At 38.1% G+C, this 15,942-nt stretch overlaps 1 protein-coding gene across 1 annotated transcript in view; it reads left to right on the forward strand.

Annotated features, from left to right (window-relative positions):
- The window catches only part of LOC133049359 (ATP-binding cassette sub-family C member 4-like), a 297,052-nt gene extending 281,310 nt beyond the window's left edge, over nucleotides 1–15,742 (forward strand). Inside the window, exons 28-31 of the mRNA XM_061133336.1 lie at nucleotides 9,163–9,335; nucleotides 9,927–10,032; nucleotides 15,078–15,212; nucleotides 15,737–15,742. Coding sequence (XP_060989319.1) covers nucleotides 9,163–9,335; nucleotides 9,927–10,032; nucleotides 15,078–15,212; nucleotides 15,737–15,742 — 420 coding nt within the window. The remainder of the gene's footprint in view (nucleotides 1–9,162; nucleotides 9,336–9,926; nucleotides 10,033–15,077; nucleotides 15,213–15,736) is intronic.
- The last annotated feature ends 200 nt before the right edge of the window (nucleotides 15,743–15,942 follow it).

Here is a 15,942-nt window from a genome sequence, read left to right on the forward strand (position 1 = left end):
GACTACACTTGGAACTTTCTATAAATATAAATAAATATGAGTTTATGTCACAAAGTGAAGAGTGTGGTTTCCGTGTATTGCTTCTGAAATTAACCCTATTACTTTAGTGATAAATCTTAAAGTGAGAAATCATCCCATCATTGTGTTCCTTTGGGAATTATTTCTTTACGTCCCTTTGTATATATTGTTTACCAATCTTCACTGAAAAACATATAAATCTCATAAAGAAATAATTCCTAGAGGAACACCATGATGGGATGATTTCTCAGTCTAAGCAATGAGGTTAGTTTTTAGGTGAATTAGAAACCCCAGTCATTGGTTTATAAATAAAGCGAAGTGAAATTGTCAATCAAAACTAATAGAGTTGACCTGGGAGTAAGAGGGCACCCATTTTACTCTTTAAGAACTTTAACTAAAAGGAAAAGATGCTTTTTAAATTTTTTTAAAGTCCTCTATTTCTGCCTCCTCATTCTCTCTTGTCAGAGATGGACAGCCATAAGGGAGATAGCCCTATGGATGCTGTCCCTGTCATCTTGGTTATTTTTCAAAATATGTTAAAAATGTTTTTCGATTTCTGACAAATAGCCAACTTACCATAAACTGAAGAGTGTTCATTAGAAGTTAGTGCCAATTAGAGCACCTAAAAAAACAACAGCAGCTCTACAAATATATCGAGTAGTGCTTAAAGATGAAGCACTTTATCACTCAAAGGTTAAAAGAGCACAGTAGATAATACTCTGGAAATGAATCAGCACTGTGTTGCTCCCACTTAAAAAACCAAACAGCTTTGATCCAGGAGTTTACAATTGAGAATATAGTATTTCATGCCAAAACTGTGCAGAAAACATTCAGTTATGTGAACCGTTGATAGTATCTCTGTTAAAATACACGTATGTCTCATCGCACAGGAAGCCAAGATACAGAAATCTGGGCATCAGCAACCTGTGCACGTGGTTCAGTCCTTGCTATGGCAACAGGTCACAAGCCCATTTCCCAGGGCCTTGTATTTAGGTGAACAAGCTCCCCCTTTACTTCATTTACTGCTGGCTCTGCTCTGGTAATAGCTCTTCCCCATTTGTTGATTGCATTTCACTGTCTCTTTCCAGCCCATAGCAGCCTTTCATTTTGAAAAGTAAGGAGGTTTCACAAAATGTGGAAACCATCTTACATCTGTGTTAACCTTCTGTGAGGGACATTGGCACCTGGTTGAGAAAGATAGTATATTTAGTAGGTTATTTGAAAGTGTTTATGATGATAGAGGGCTTCCCTGGTGGCTCAGAGGTTAAAGCGTCTGCCTGCAATGCGGAAGACCTGGGTTCAATCCCTGGATGGGGAAGATCCCCTGGAGAAGGAACTGGCAACCCACTCCAGTATTCTTGCCTGGAGAATCTCATGGACGGAGAAGCCTGATGGGCTACAGTCCACGGGGTCGCAAAGAGTCGGACAGGACTGAGCAACTTCACTTTCACTTTCATGATGATAGAACTGAGATGTCTTATAAGTTCAGCTTATTATTTTCAGTTTCACTGTAGCTTATTATTTTCCCAAGCTCAAAAATGATCTGAACTATTCTATACAAGATATGTAATTTCAAAAGGTGTTATTTTCTCTGTTTTTCTTAAATTACCAACTTTTAAAAAAAAGGTTTCCATAGTTTAAAGTTTGATATTGTGATATCTTGGGGCCAGTTAATTGTTGTTATAAGGAATATATTTCCTTTACAATGATATTTAATGAGAAAATAGTATTATATAAAATTATCTATGGATTTATTTCCTATCTTATAGAAACAGATTATGTCACAAGATAAGATGCACTTGTTGCTTCATTCATACTTCCAACAAATGTGTATTGAGACTTTTTTGGATAGGCAGTATTGCAGATTCTGGGGCTATCATAATTACCAGAAGAGACAAAGTCTCTATCCTTTTGGAGTTTATCTTCTTATAAAGAAGGTAAAAAGCAAACCACCAATGTGTGTGTAATAAAATTTCAGTATTGAAACATGCAGGGAGAAGAATAAAGTGAGAACATGAAGAGAGGATAGCTGGCAGCATTATTAACAACAGGCAATATCTGTTGATCTCTTCATATCAACCTCTGTTGTAGATTCTACACATACTGACTCACACTATACTCTAACAATGTTAGGAGGAAGACATTTCATTACAATATTATAGTCTTATTTAGAGTTTAGGAAGCTAAGATAGATTAAGCTCAGGAAATTGCCCAATTGGCAGACCAGGCAGGACTTATGCCTAGGCTGTCTAGGTTCAAGGTCCCAATTTTCTGTTTTAAAACTTTAAAATCATGAAAAATACCGTTGGTAGCTTGATAGGGATTGCAATGAATCTATAGATTGCTTTGGGTAGAATAGCCATTTTGACAATATTGATTCTTCCAATCCATGAACACGGTATGTTTCTCCATCTGTTTGTGTCCTCTTTGATTTCTTTCATCAGTGTTTTATAGTTTTCTATGTATAGGTCTTTTGTTTCTTTAGGTACATATACTCCTAAGTATTTTATTCTCTTTGTTGCAATGGTGAATGGTATTGTTTCCTTAATTTCTCTTTCTGTTTTTTCATTGTTAGTATATAGGAATGCAAGGGATTTCTGTGTGTTAATTTTATATCCTGCAACTTTACTATATTCGTTGATTAGCTCTAGCAATTTTCTGGAAGAGTCTTTAGGGTTTTCTATGTAGAGGATCATGTCATCTGCAAACAGTGAGAGTTTCACTTCTTCTTTTCCTATCTGGATTCCTTTTACTTCTTTTTCTGCTCTGATTGCTGTGGCCAAAACTTCCAACACTATGTTGAATAGTAGTGGTGAGAGTGGGCACCCTTGTCTTGTTCCTGATTTCAGGGGAAATGCTTTCAATTTTTCACCATTGAGGGTGATGCTTGCTGTGGGTTTGTCATATATAGCTTTTATTATGTTGAGGTATGTTCCTTCTATTCCTGCTTTTTGGAGAGTTTTAATCATAAATGAGTGTTGAATTTTGTCAAAGTCTTTTTCTGCATCTATTGAGATAATCATATGGTTTTTATCTTTCAATTTGTTAATGTGGTGTATTACATTGATTGATTTGCAGATATTATAGAATCCTTGCATTCCTGGGATAAAGCCCACTTGGTCATGGTGTATGATTTTTTTAATATGTTGTTGGATTCTGTTTGCTAGAATTTTGTTAAGGATTTTTGCATCTATGTTCATCAGTGATATTGGCCTGTAGTTTTCTTTTTTTGTGGCATCTTTGTCTGGTTTTGGAATTAGGGTGATGGTGGCCTCATAGAATGAGTTTGGAAGTTTACCTTCATCTGCAATTTTCTGGAAGAGTTTGAGTAAGATAAAATCACAGGAACATGAAAGGAATGGTATGATGAACACATATATAATTTCACCAAAATTCACCAGTTATTGATATTTTTTCTGTATTTGTTTTCTCTCTTCTATCATCTATATTTTGCTGAACTGTTTGAAAGTAAGTTGCAGATTTTTTTTTTAAAGTTACAACTCATCCTAAATACGTAAACATACACTTTTTAAAAACAAGAACATTCTCCTACATAACATTATACTAATATTTCACTCAAGAAATTTAATAGTAATATTACACTATTGGGCTTCCCTTATAGCTCAGTTGGTAAAGAATCTGCCTGCAATGCAGGAGACCCCAGTTGGATTCCTGGGTCTGGAAGATCCACTGGAGAAGGGATAGGCTACCCTCTCCAGTATTCTTGGACTTCCCTTGTGGCTCAGCTGGTAAAGAACCCACCTGCAATGCAGGAGACCTGGGTTCGATCCCTAAGTTGGGAAGATCCCCTGGAGAAGTGGGTAACTCCAGTATTCTGGCCTGGAGAATTCCATGGACTGTAGTCCAGGGGGTCTCAAAGAGTTGGATATGACTGAGCGACTTTCACTTCACTTCGCTGCATTACACTATTATCTAATATGTTTTCAGACTCTCCAGTTGTAACTCCTAGTTATTGTCTACTGTCTCTTTTGTCTTTTTTCCATTCAAATAATTATAACTTGATTATATGATTACACTACAAAAGGTCTTCATATTTGTAGCATTGTCATAACCATCCCTGATCCATAAATGAAGTTAGAGTCTCAGAAAACCATGTGTTCTGGAAAACATTTTGACCTCACAACAGTTTATTCCTTGTCAGGCATATGTAGCCAACTTGAAGGAAATTTAAAAAACAGATTAGTGATGAGATATCACCTGAGTCACCAGTAGGTTTGAGGTTATTTCCTCATAGTCATGATGTCAGTATTAAGAAGGACCAATTTGCATTTACAAGGATTACCAAAGTCAACTCAGAAGGAAAAGTGAGAAAGTCTTGCCAGTGTTATACTCTTGATCAGTCCCATCACTTGAGTTTAGATTTGTGGAATATGTTTCATAGAATATTCAGTAAGGCCTCTTCCTTATAACGAGGTGGCGGGGATGGGGGTGATTAAGCTGACTTCCATGTTATAATTTTCATTGCAGCCACTTGCCTCATAATCCACATCTTTTTTTTTTTTTTTCTTTTTTTTTTTTTTTATTAGTTGGAGGCTAATTACTTCACAATATTTCAGTGGGTTTTGTCATACATTGATATGAATCAGCCATAGATTTACACGTATTCCCCATCCCGATCCCCCCTCCCACCTCCCTCTCCACCCGATTCCTCTGGGTCTTCCCAGTGCACCAGGCCCGAGCACTTGTCTCATGCATCCCACCTGGGCTGGTGATCTGTTTCACCATAGATAGTATACATGCTGTTCTTTTGAAACATCCCACCCTCACCTTCTCCCACAGAGTTCAAAAGTCTGTTCTGTATTTGCATATCTTTCATGCTATCACTAAATACTAATACCATATTTAATCCTTACTCAGAATTCCCATTTCTATGGATTAGACTTTCATAAGGAACATGATTCAGGATAACATTCATGGAAGTACTCCAGCATTTAGGATATCATGAAAACACTGCCCACTCACCCTGGTGTTTTGTAATTTGCCTTTGTAATTCTGTGTATCTTCTAATTGGCCATCACACATCAATCTTTAATCCTTTAATTTGAAGTGTATTTACTCTCTGTTCTTTAATTTCAAGCACAGTCTGAATTTTGTTCTTAATCTATAATATTTCTCCAAAACAAATATTCATTGAACTGACCCCTGCAACTCAATATAGTTTCAGATTATCTTTGGCAGTTAAAAAGTTGATTTTTTAATCTTACAATTTTGATTTTATGAGGGTAGATTAATACAAATACCACCTATACCCATAGTCTGGGGGAAATAACTCCTTGTGTCATGGTCTGTTTATCCTGAGTTTTCACTGAAAAACATTTATGAAATTCTTCAAAGAAGACATACTGATGGCCAATAGACACATGAAAAGATGCTCAGCATTATTAATTATTAAAGAAATGCAAATAAAAACCACAATGAGGTACAAACTCATACTAGTCAGAATGGCTATCATCAAAAAGTCTATAAATAACAAATGCTAGAGAAGATGTGGGAAAAAAGGAATTCCAACACACTGCTGTGTGTGTGTATGTTCAGTCATGTTTGACTCTTGGCAACCCTATGAACTGTAGCCTGCCAGACTCCTTTGTCCACGGGATTTTCCAGACAGGAATGCTGGAGTGGGTTGTCATTTCCTTCTCCAGAGGATCTTCCTGACCCAGGGATCAAACCCACATTTTTTTCATCTCCTGCACTGGCAGCTGGATTTTTTTTACCATTGAGCCACTTGGGAAATCCCCAACACACTGTTGGTGGGAATGTAAATTGGTATGTGGAAAACAGTATGGAGGTTCCTAAAAAAACTAAAAATAGAGCTACCATATGATCCAGCAATTATACTCCTGGGTATATATCTGGGAAAAATGGAAATACTAACTTGAAAAGAACATGCACCCCAGGGTTCATTGCTGCACTATTTGCAATAGCCAAGATATAGAAGGAACTCAAGTTTCTGTCAACAGACAATTGGTTTAAGAAGATGTGGCAACATACACACATAAATATACATATTTTTTATGTGTATATGTATGTATATTGTGTTATACAGATATGAAAAGGAATGAAATATTGCTATTTGCAGCAACATGGATAGACCTAGAAAATCATCCTAAGTGAAGTCAGAGAAAGATAAATATTATATGATATCACTTATGTATGGATTCTAAAAAATAAAGCAAATTAATGTATATATAAAAAGAAAAAGACTCACAGACATAGAAAAGAAACTTATGGTTATCAAAGGGGAAAGAGAGGGATCAATCAGGAGTATGAAATTCACAGATACAAACTACTATACATAAAATAGAGAAGCAACAAGGATTTACTCTATAGCACAGGGAACTAGAGTACCTTATAGTAATGGATTAGATCTGATAAAGTGCCTGAAGAACTATGGATGGAGGTTCATGGCATTTGTAAGGAGGCAGTGATCAAAACTGCCCCCAATAAAAAGAAATGCAAAAAGGCAAAACTGTTGCCTGAGGAGGCCTTACAAATAGCTGAGAAAAGAAGAGAAGTGAAAGGCAAAGGAGAAAAGGAAATATATACTCATCTGAATGAAGAGTTCCAAAGAATAACAAGAAGAGATAAGGAAGCCTTCCTAAGTGAAAAATGAAAAGAAATAAAGGAAAACAATAGAATGGGAAAGACTAGAGATCTCTTCAAGAAAATTAGAGATACAAAGGGACCATTTCATCAAAGATGGGCACAATAAAGGACAGAAATGGTATGGACCTAACAGAAGTAGAAGATATTAAGGAAAGGTGGCAAGAATACACAGAAGAACTATACAAAGAAGATCTTAATGACCCAGATAACCAAGATGGTGTGAGCCCTCACCTAGAGCCAGACATCCTGGAGTGCAAAGTCAAGTGGGCCTTAGGAAGCATCACTATGAATAAAGCTAGTGGAGGTGATGGAATTCCAGTTGAGCAATTTCAAATCCTAAAAAATGATGCTGTTAAAGTGCTGCACTAAATATGCCAACAAATTAGGAAAACTCAGTAGTGGCCACAGAACTGGAAAAGGTCAGTTTTCATTCAAATCCCAAAGAAAGGCAATGCCAAAGAATGTCCAAACTACTGCACAGTTGCACTCATCTTACACACTAGCAAAGTAATGCTCAAAATTCTTTAAGCCAGGCTTCAACAGTAAGTGAACTGTGAACTTCCAGATGTTCAAGCTGGATTTAAAAAGGCAGAGAAACCAGAGATCAAATTGCCAACATCTGTTGGATCATTGAAAAAGCAAGAGAGTTACAGAAAAATGTCTACCTCTGCCTTATTGACTATGTCAGAGCCTTTGATTGTGTGGATCACAACAAACTGTGGAAAATTCTTAAAGAGACGGGAATACCAGACCACCCAACTTGCCTCCTGAGAAATCTGTATTCAGGTCAAGAAGGAACAGTTAGATCCAGACATGGAACAACGGACTGGTTCCAAATTGGGAAAGGAGTATGTCAAGGTTATATATTGTCACCCTGCTAATTCACTTATATGCAGAGTATATCATGTGAGATGCTGGACTGGATGAAGCACAAGTTGGAATCAAGATTGCCAGGAGAAATATCAATAACCTCAGATACACAGATGACACCACCCTTATGGCAGAAAGCGAAGAAGAACTAAAGCACCTCTTGATGAAAGTGAAAAAGGAGAGTGAAAAAGCTGGCTTAAAACTCAACATTCAAAAACCAAAGATCATGGCATCTGGTCCAATCACTTCATGAAAAATAGATGTGGAAACAATGGAAACAGTGAGAGACTATTTCTTGGGCTCCAAAATCGCTGCAGATGGTGACTGCAGCCATGAAATTAAAAGACACTTGCTTCTTGGAAGAAAAGCTATGACCAACCTATACAGCATATTAAACAGCAGAGACATTACTTTGCTGACAAAGATCTGTCTAGTCAAAGCTATGGTTTTTCCAGCAGTCATGTATGGATGTGAGAGTTGGACCATAAAGAATGCTGAGCCCTGAAAAATCGATGTTTTTGTACTGTGGTGTTGGAGAAGACTCTTGAGAGTCCCTTGGACTGCAAGGAGATCAAACCAGTCCATCCTAAAGGAAATCAGTCCTGGATATTCATTGGAAGGACTGATGCTGAATCTGAAACTACAGTACTTTGGCCACATGATGCAAAGAACTGACTCATTTGAAAAGACCCTGATGCTGGGAAAGATTGAAGGCAGGAGGAGAAGGAGATGACAGAGGATGAGATGGCTGGATGGCATCACTGACTTGATGGACATGAGTTTGAGCAGGCTCCAGGAGTTGGTGATTGACACTGATGATGGAAGCCTGGTGCACTGTGGTCTATGGGGTGGCAATGAGTCAGACAGGACTGAGCGACTAAACTGAACTGACTGATAGTAAGTTTACAGTGGAAAATAACCTGAAGGGAAAAATACACACACACACACACACACACACACACACACACACACATATAAAAATTGATTCACTTTGCTATATATCTAAAGCTAAAATAATATAGTAAATAAATTACAGTTCAAGAAAAAAACTTTTCAAAATTATAACATTGTAGAAAATGCACTTGACTTGTTCACAATTATGGAATTAAACATGAGAAAGAATCATCACCAAATAGTTCTAGTTTTACTGATCTATGAGGTACAATTTGCCATTGTTTGAATTTATTGTTTTTTAGGCATTTGGACCTTCCAAAATGGTGAAGTGCTGATAAGTTTATATATTTAGAGAAACATACTTCCTACAATCCTACAAAATTAAAATGTTTTAAATTTACTTCAGTGTAGTAACTCCTTTGCAAAATCTATTTTTGGGAAATTTGACTCATCCATAGGGTCCTTTTAACTTTTCTATTCAAATCGTACTGAGAGAAATAGGTCAGTTTTTTGAGAGACTTTCTTAACTAATCCTTAAGTAGGTGTGGGGGACAGTGAGACCTTTTTATCCTGAGTTGACTCCGCTATCTTCCTCAGTGAACACTCTTTGGAAAGAGCTCTCCCCATCACCTGGCTGTACTTGTAAGATATATAAGAAGTCTTGAGGACATCAAAGCTCTAATGTCTAAGAGGCTTGTCTACTTCAGTAGTTGTTTGTTTAAGAAAATGTCATTCTTCTTTCTATATGCACAGGTACAACTTAAAGAAATCATCGAAGAGCTTCCTGATAAAATGGATACTGAATTAGTAGAATCTGGATCGAACTTAAGTGTTGGACAAAAACAACTGGTGTGCCTTGCCAGGGCTATTCTCAGGAAAAATCAGATATTGATTATTGATGAAGCCACAGCACATGTGGATCCAAGGTATGCAGCTGAGATTCATGAAACTTGGAATCTGAATTTTAAATATGGTAAATAGGAAATATTCAGTGATGTTGAGAAATGTTTTTTATGTGCTCTATTTGCCCCTAAGACATCTCCTGATAACATTAATTCCAGAAAACAGAGGAAGAAACCAAAACGTGGTATTAATGTTGTTATGAGGCATCCTGAGAGAGCTAGATTTGCAAATCCAGCTCCTGATAGTTTCAAGCAATTTGGTGGGAAGACAACTTTCCATTGTTTTATGAAAAATAGTAAGTTTCCAAGTAGACTTTCCCTTGGGTTGGGAAGATTTCCTGGAGCAGGAAATGGCAACCCACTCCAGCATTCTTGCCTGGGAAATCTCATGGACAGAAGAGCCTGGCAGGCTATAGTCCATGAGGTTGCAAAAGAGTCAGACACAACTTAGCAACTAAACAACAACAACAAAGACTTTTTATACTTAGTTTTTCAAGAGCAGGATTGTGTTTTAAGTATTGATTTTTAAAAACATAAAAATATGATGTGATGTTTTTAAGTCTTAAGTCTGCTTTTCCTGTCTTTACTTAACTAAATGCAATTCTTTGATTCCAGCACTGGTGAGTTAATACAAAAAAAGATCCATGAGAAATTTGCACAGTGTACTGTGCTAACCATCGCACACAGGTTGAGCACCATTATTGACAGTGACAGGATAATGGTAAGGCTGTGGGATTCCATTGTTTCCATTTACCTTCAATTTTTAAATTTATTCTTCCTTGTAAAACTTGATTAAAACTTCTAATTAATTAATTAATCAATTCTTATTTTTTCCTTTCATCCTTGACAATAACTCAAGTACTTAAGTATACTTTCAGAATGTGCTATTAAATAATACATTCAGTAATTTACTACTTCCATTTAAAAGTTTATTTGAATTGCTGTTTTTTTCCTTATTTTTTTCATTTATTTTTATTAGTTAAAGGTTAATTACTTTATAATATTGTAGTGGTTTTTGTCATACATTGACACGAATCAGCCATGAATTGCTGTTTTTTAAGGTATCCAACCATGAAAATATTTCAAACTCACAATGAGATTTCAGATTTCAGAGTGGTGAAACAAAGTCATTTTTACTGTGTCACAGTTCTTTCAGCAATTTTGTATTCCCTTAATAAAAACAGCATTTCATTAGACTGCCAGGCAGTTGTTAGGTGAAGTTGCAGAATTTCCCAGTTATTGGTACATTCACAATATGTGCTGTCAAAGTGGAGTCATTGAGGAGAAAAGGCCTAATGAGAAAAAGTATTTAAGCAGAAAGGATTTAATAAAGAAAATTTGTTACATAAGAATTGGAGGACTGGAAAAATGAATCACTGGGGTAATAATTTTAGGAAGCAATGACTATGTCCTAGGACAGATCTCCAGACCTAAGGACTCAGAGAAGAAGCCTTATGAGTCAGTGCTGAGACCTCCAAGGGGAGGTCCTTGTCTAGCTGTTGGTCATATTTGTGAGTGAGCATGATGAGGCTAGTTCTCCATGTGCTAATAGAAGCTGGGGTTATGGTGCAGAAGTAGCAGAAAGCAGGGAGACCATTTGCTCTGCTTCCCACCTTCCTCTTCCCTCTAGAGCTCCCTACTGGCAGAACCTCACAAAGGGCAGCAGGCCAAAGAGCCTCTGAAATGTGATTTGCAGAGACAACTTCTGCATCATAGATGAAAGTGTGGAAAGAAAGGCAGATGGAGACTGAGTGACTGTAGATGAACAACTAGCAAGTCTCTCTCTCTGTCTCTTTTTTATTAGCAAGTCTCTTATACAATGTATCCAGGCATTGCAGACACAGCAAGCTCCAAACTTTGGTCTCTGGATGTTGTCTGTCTAGTGTCTTTCTTTCAGGTTTGATTGGCTCTTTCTTCCTTAGTAATTTAATATTTCCTTCCTTAGCTTTATCTCCTCCATTTCTTCCTCCCTTTATTTTCTCTCTTTTTCTTTCTATTAACTCTCTCTCTCTTTGTTCTTCCCCTCTGTTGCTTGCTGAGTTTCAATAGATTTTAGGTTGTGGTTTATTAAATGACAAGGAAATCATCCCTCAAAGGAAAAACCTTTGGCAGCAAATAAGCCCAAAAGAAAGCAAAGTATTTTCAGGCTAACCTAGTCTGGGTCAACAAGCTTATTTCACCCACTGTATAGATACTAGTCATCACAAGTCTCCGGAGTATACAATGGATGCTGATTAGTGATGAAGTAAATAGATAAAGAAGGCCTGCACAATGCATAAGAAGTAGCAGATGGAGTTACCAATGATTTTGATGGTCCATACTAAACAGGTAATAATCAGGAATAAATGGTCAGTAATACCTCAGATTCCTTATGTCCAATGGTATAATGGAACTTTTGACTTCTTGGACAGTTTCTAGAAAGTCACCTCCCACCCTACTCCCTGTGCATTGTCAGGTGGGATGGTCAGTGGGGACACTGAGTAGATACCAGACTGTCAGCACTGAGGCAGTGCCTGTAGCCTCACTCCTTTGAGCTGAACATGCACAGAAGTGAGCTCTGCGGAGGCAGATGACAGGAGTAGGGGATTGCCAACCAAAGGGATGCTCTAGGCTCTAAGCAGTGCAGCTGGACAAAGGACAAGAACATCTCAGTAGGAAGCAGGCTTCTTCTGCAGAGTTTGTGAGGGACCGGGTGACAATCGAAGGTTGTAGGACAGTGACTCTTAGAATCCAGAGATGTTGTTTAGCATGGAGCATCTTTAGTCACCCATTTTGTATTCTTGAATGCTAATTGGAAAAGTAACCTTTTACTTCTACTCTGTACCTGTCACTTTGTTAATTCTTCTCTCTCAGCGTTGTATTTCCATACTGCTCCCCAAAGCATCCTTCTTCCACAGTAAGTGAATGATGCTGTGAACTTTACCTGTTTCAAGCCCTTTTTGAGGTTTTTCTTTCACCCTGTCCTTGCCCTCCACCTCTCCCTACAGTCACCCCATTGTCATTGAAGGCATCCTGCCAATGAAAATGAACTAAATTATCTTGCATTGGGTCCACTGAAGTTTTATGTCTAGGACAACTAGCTGAAATATCAGCAGATACACAAGCCAGATAAACACATCTTCATTGCGCTTATATAACTGACTCAGATAATATAATGTATTTTTCCTAAACCTACTAGAGAGTGACAAGCAATTTGAGGTTGGTATTCGTTGGGGTTGAGAGTTGAGTGATTCTTATCACACCAAATTGAATGTGTGGTCTAGTTTATAATTTAACTTGAGTTACAGGAAGAGTGGAGATATACCTGGAGATTACAGGAGACTTTTAATTTCAAGATTAAAGGGTTTTAAAATAAAAAGTTAAAACTATATCTATTTTTTCTGTACACAAGAAAGAAATTTATAGTTGTTTATGTCAATTTGTTCTGAAATATCTAGAATCTTTGATCAAAGCAGTAAATGTAAAGGCTAAGTTGGTAAAATTCTGTTCCTGGCATTTTTCAGTCTGTCCCATCTCAGCTCTTATGGCCTGACATGAGTCTGAACTGCACTAAACTCTTGCTCCTTTCGACTCTCCCTCCTCTCTGACTGTCCTTTTTTTTTTTTTTTTCTTTTATTCCAATATTTGTTGTAAATGAGTTTCAATCCTCAACCCTGCTTTGTCTCTCCCTCATTTCCCCTCTCACTCTCCCTTTTGTCCACAGTCATCAATCTGGGCCATGGGGTCCTCCAGGCCCACATCCCTAATCCTTAGCTATTCCCCATGCCAGCTGGACTCATTCTCTAAACCCCCTGATCTCACCCTATAGTCTTGACAGATTACACCATTGGGTGGTCACTCATTCATGCCCTGAATTTAGTTTCTTCTTCATTTCACTTCCAATGAGCATGTATTAAGTGCCTGTTACCTGTCATGTGCAATGCCAGGGGCCTGAGATGCAACACCAGCCAAGGGAGATTGCATACCCTGCACTTAAGGAGATGCCAGTCTCACCTCCAGCCCTCTTGACCTAGCTTGTTCCCTGTGTCTGGAAAGACCATGGTCCACCCACCCACTCCCACTTCTGCATGTTCACATCTATCCATTCTTCAAGGCCCAGTTCATTGCCTGATCTCCTCCTTCAAGCTCATACTCAGAACCTCTGACAGAAGTCCCCTTTTCTGTTACTAAACTCCTTTTGTGTGTGTGTGTGTGTGTGTGTGTGTGTGAGTGTGTGTGTGTTTCTCTTGCGTTGTAGACATTTGAGGATTTCCTTCTCTCTCTCTTCTCAGTACAGGATCCCTGAAGGCAGGGCCTGTGACTTACTTGTGTTTGGCTCTTCCACAGCATCTAGCATAGTGACAGGAATGCAATTAAATGTATAATAAATATTTGCTGAATAATTTAGAAATTAATGAAAAATTTTCTTGTGTTCCTCAAATGTGTTTTGCCTATGTGTTACTTAACTCTTTATTAATCCTGAAAACTAAATCAGATTTGTTTTATTTTTCTGTGAATATATAAGAGATACACAGTAAATAATTTGAGCCTGAGTGTAATAAAAATTGCAGTAGAAAATGGGGGAAATATTTATGCTTATGGGCTATTTGTTTAATTTATATATAAAGCTAGTACAAAGTCTTCAGTTCAGTTCAGTCGCTCAGTCATGTCCAACTTTTTGCAACCCCATGAACCACAGCACGCCAGGCCTCCTTGTCCATCACCAACTCCTGGAATTTACCCAAACTCACGTCCATTGAGTCGGTAATGCCATCCAACCATCTCATCCTCTGTCGTCCCCTTCTCCTCCTGCCCTCAATCTTTCCCAGCATCAGGGTCTTTTCAAATGAGTCAGCTATTCACATCAGATGGCCAAAGTATTGGAGTTTCAGCTTCAACATCAGTCCTTCCAATGAACACCCAGGGCTGATCTCCTTTAGGATGGACTTGTTGGATTTCCTTGCAGTCCAAGGGACTCTCAAGAGTCTTCTCCAACACCACAGTTCAAAAGCATCAATTCTTCAGCGCTCAGTTTTCTTTATAGTCCAACTTTCACATGCATACATGACTACTAGAAAAATTGCTTCTTTAGTCTTACTCAAAGAGAAAATTGGATTTCTAGATATTCTTCAGTGCAGAGCGATTATACTAAAGCTGCTTATGTAGCAACTCTTTTTTGTCAGGCTTTCACTCTCAGGATAATAAACTACAACCAAAACCAACTTTAAGAAGCACTTCAACCTCACTGACAAGGGATTTATCCCCAAAGAGATGACATAATCTGGAAGCATTTACTTTTTCCCCAGGTTTTGCTCAGTGTTTTTAAACCAACTTGACAGTTAATTTGCTGTCAGGTCACTGTTGTCTGAGTTGTATGATACCCGTGTACTTTTTAGATAAATTGAGTTTGATTTTCTTGAATTAAGAAATTTCCCAGCTCTGAATGTCTGTATAAACAACCGTTAAATCTCAGAGTCTGAAAGCTAAAATTACTAACTAATTGCAACAACCCCAAATGCCTTTGGCAGAATATAAATGATATAGATTGCTAAGTGCCTGTAATCATAGTCTAAAGCTTTGATTTTCTTCTATTACTATAACATTGGGTTAGGGCTTGATCTACTAGTAAAATAGGGTAATCAAACTATTTAAATACCAGCCAGTCTTACCACCCAAATAGACTCTCTGTATTCTCCCTGTCCTGCCCCTTTCTGAAATATTGTTGGAGTTATAAGAAGTTACTGTGAAACATTGTGTACTAACAGGTTTCTTTCTGCTGCTTAACAGGTTTTGGATTCAGGAAGACTGGAAGAATATGATGAGCCATATGTTTTGCTGCAAAATAGAGACAGCATGTTTTACAAGATGGTACAACAACTGGGCAAGCCTGAGGCTGCTGCCCTCACTGAAACAGCAAAGCAGGTGAGCCCACTGTGGGAGTTGTAATTAAAATTTATCTCCACAGTTCACTCCTCACGATTTGGGAGCAGGGGTCCAGTAACAAGCTCTCTGTGTCCTTTTCAATCATAAGCCTCCAGAGACAAAGCTTCATGAATGGATCTTAACATGTTGCAGGTGGAAGACAGGTCTGCTGGGACTCTGCAAAAGCAGTGGGGATGGGGTCAGGATGTGTGCATGCATGTGCACCTGAGAGAGATTTTGGATTGGACTTGGCACACATTTGGACTCTGGGTTCAGATTCTCACAGAGCACAGAACGCCCAATTTACAGACCTTTCACATTCATTCTGATCGGTGCTCAGCACATTTGTGATACAAGTTCTGTCAAAGAATATCCAGGAAATTTGAGAGTAAGGGAAAAATTTTGGAGTGTTTTGATTCTAGGAAAATCTTCCAGGGAAAAGCATAGGTCTCTTCTGTGTTCTGATCTGTAAATAAAACTCCTACCTGATGCTGTCACTTTCTCTCTAATTCTTTGTTGTTTAGAATTAGGTGCATTTGCCTCCCATGCTTTCTCTAGCTTACGGAAAATGAAGTTGTCATCAGGACAAATCAAGAACTCACAACACCTTCACACTGTAGTCTGAGTGGTGCTGAAGGTTACAGAACACTTTCTCAGAGATGAGGTGTGGGAGGCGCTAAGCACTGTGTGTGGTGTGAGGAAGGCGCTCAGTGAGGAACACTCAGGTCAT

Source organism: Dama dama, chromosome 30 (genome assembly GCF_033118175.1).
Source record: "Dama dama isolate Ldn47 chromosome 30, ASM3311817v1, whole genome shotgun sequence".
NCBI classification, from domain to species: domain Eukaryota; kingdom Metazoa; phylum Chordata; class Mammalia; order Artiodactyla; family Cervidae; genus Dama; species Dama dama.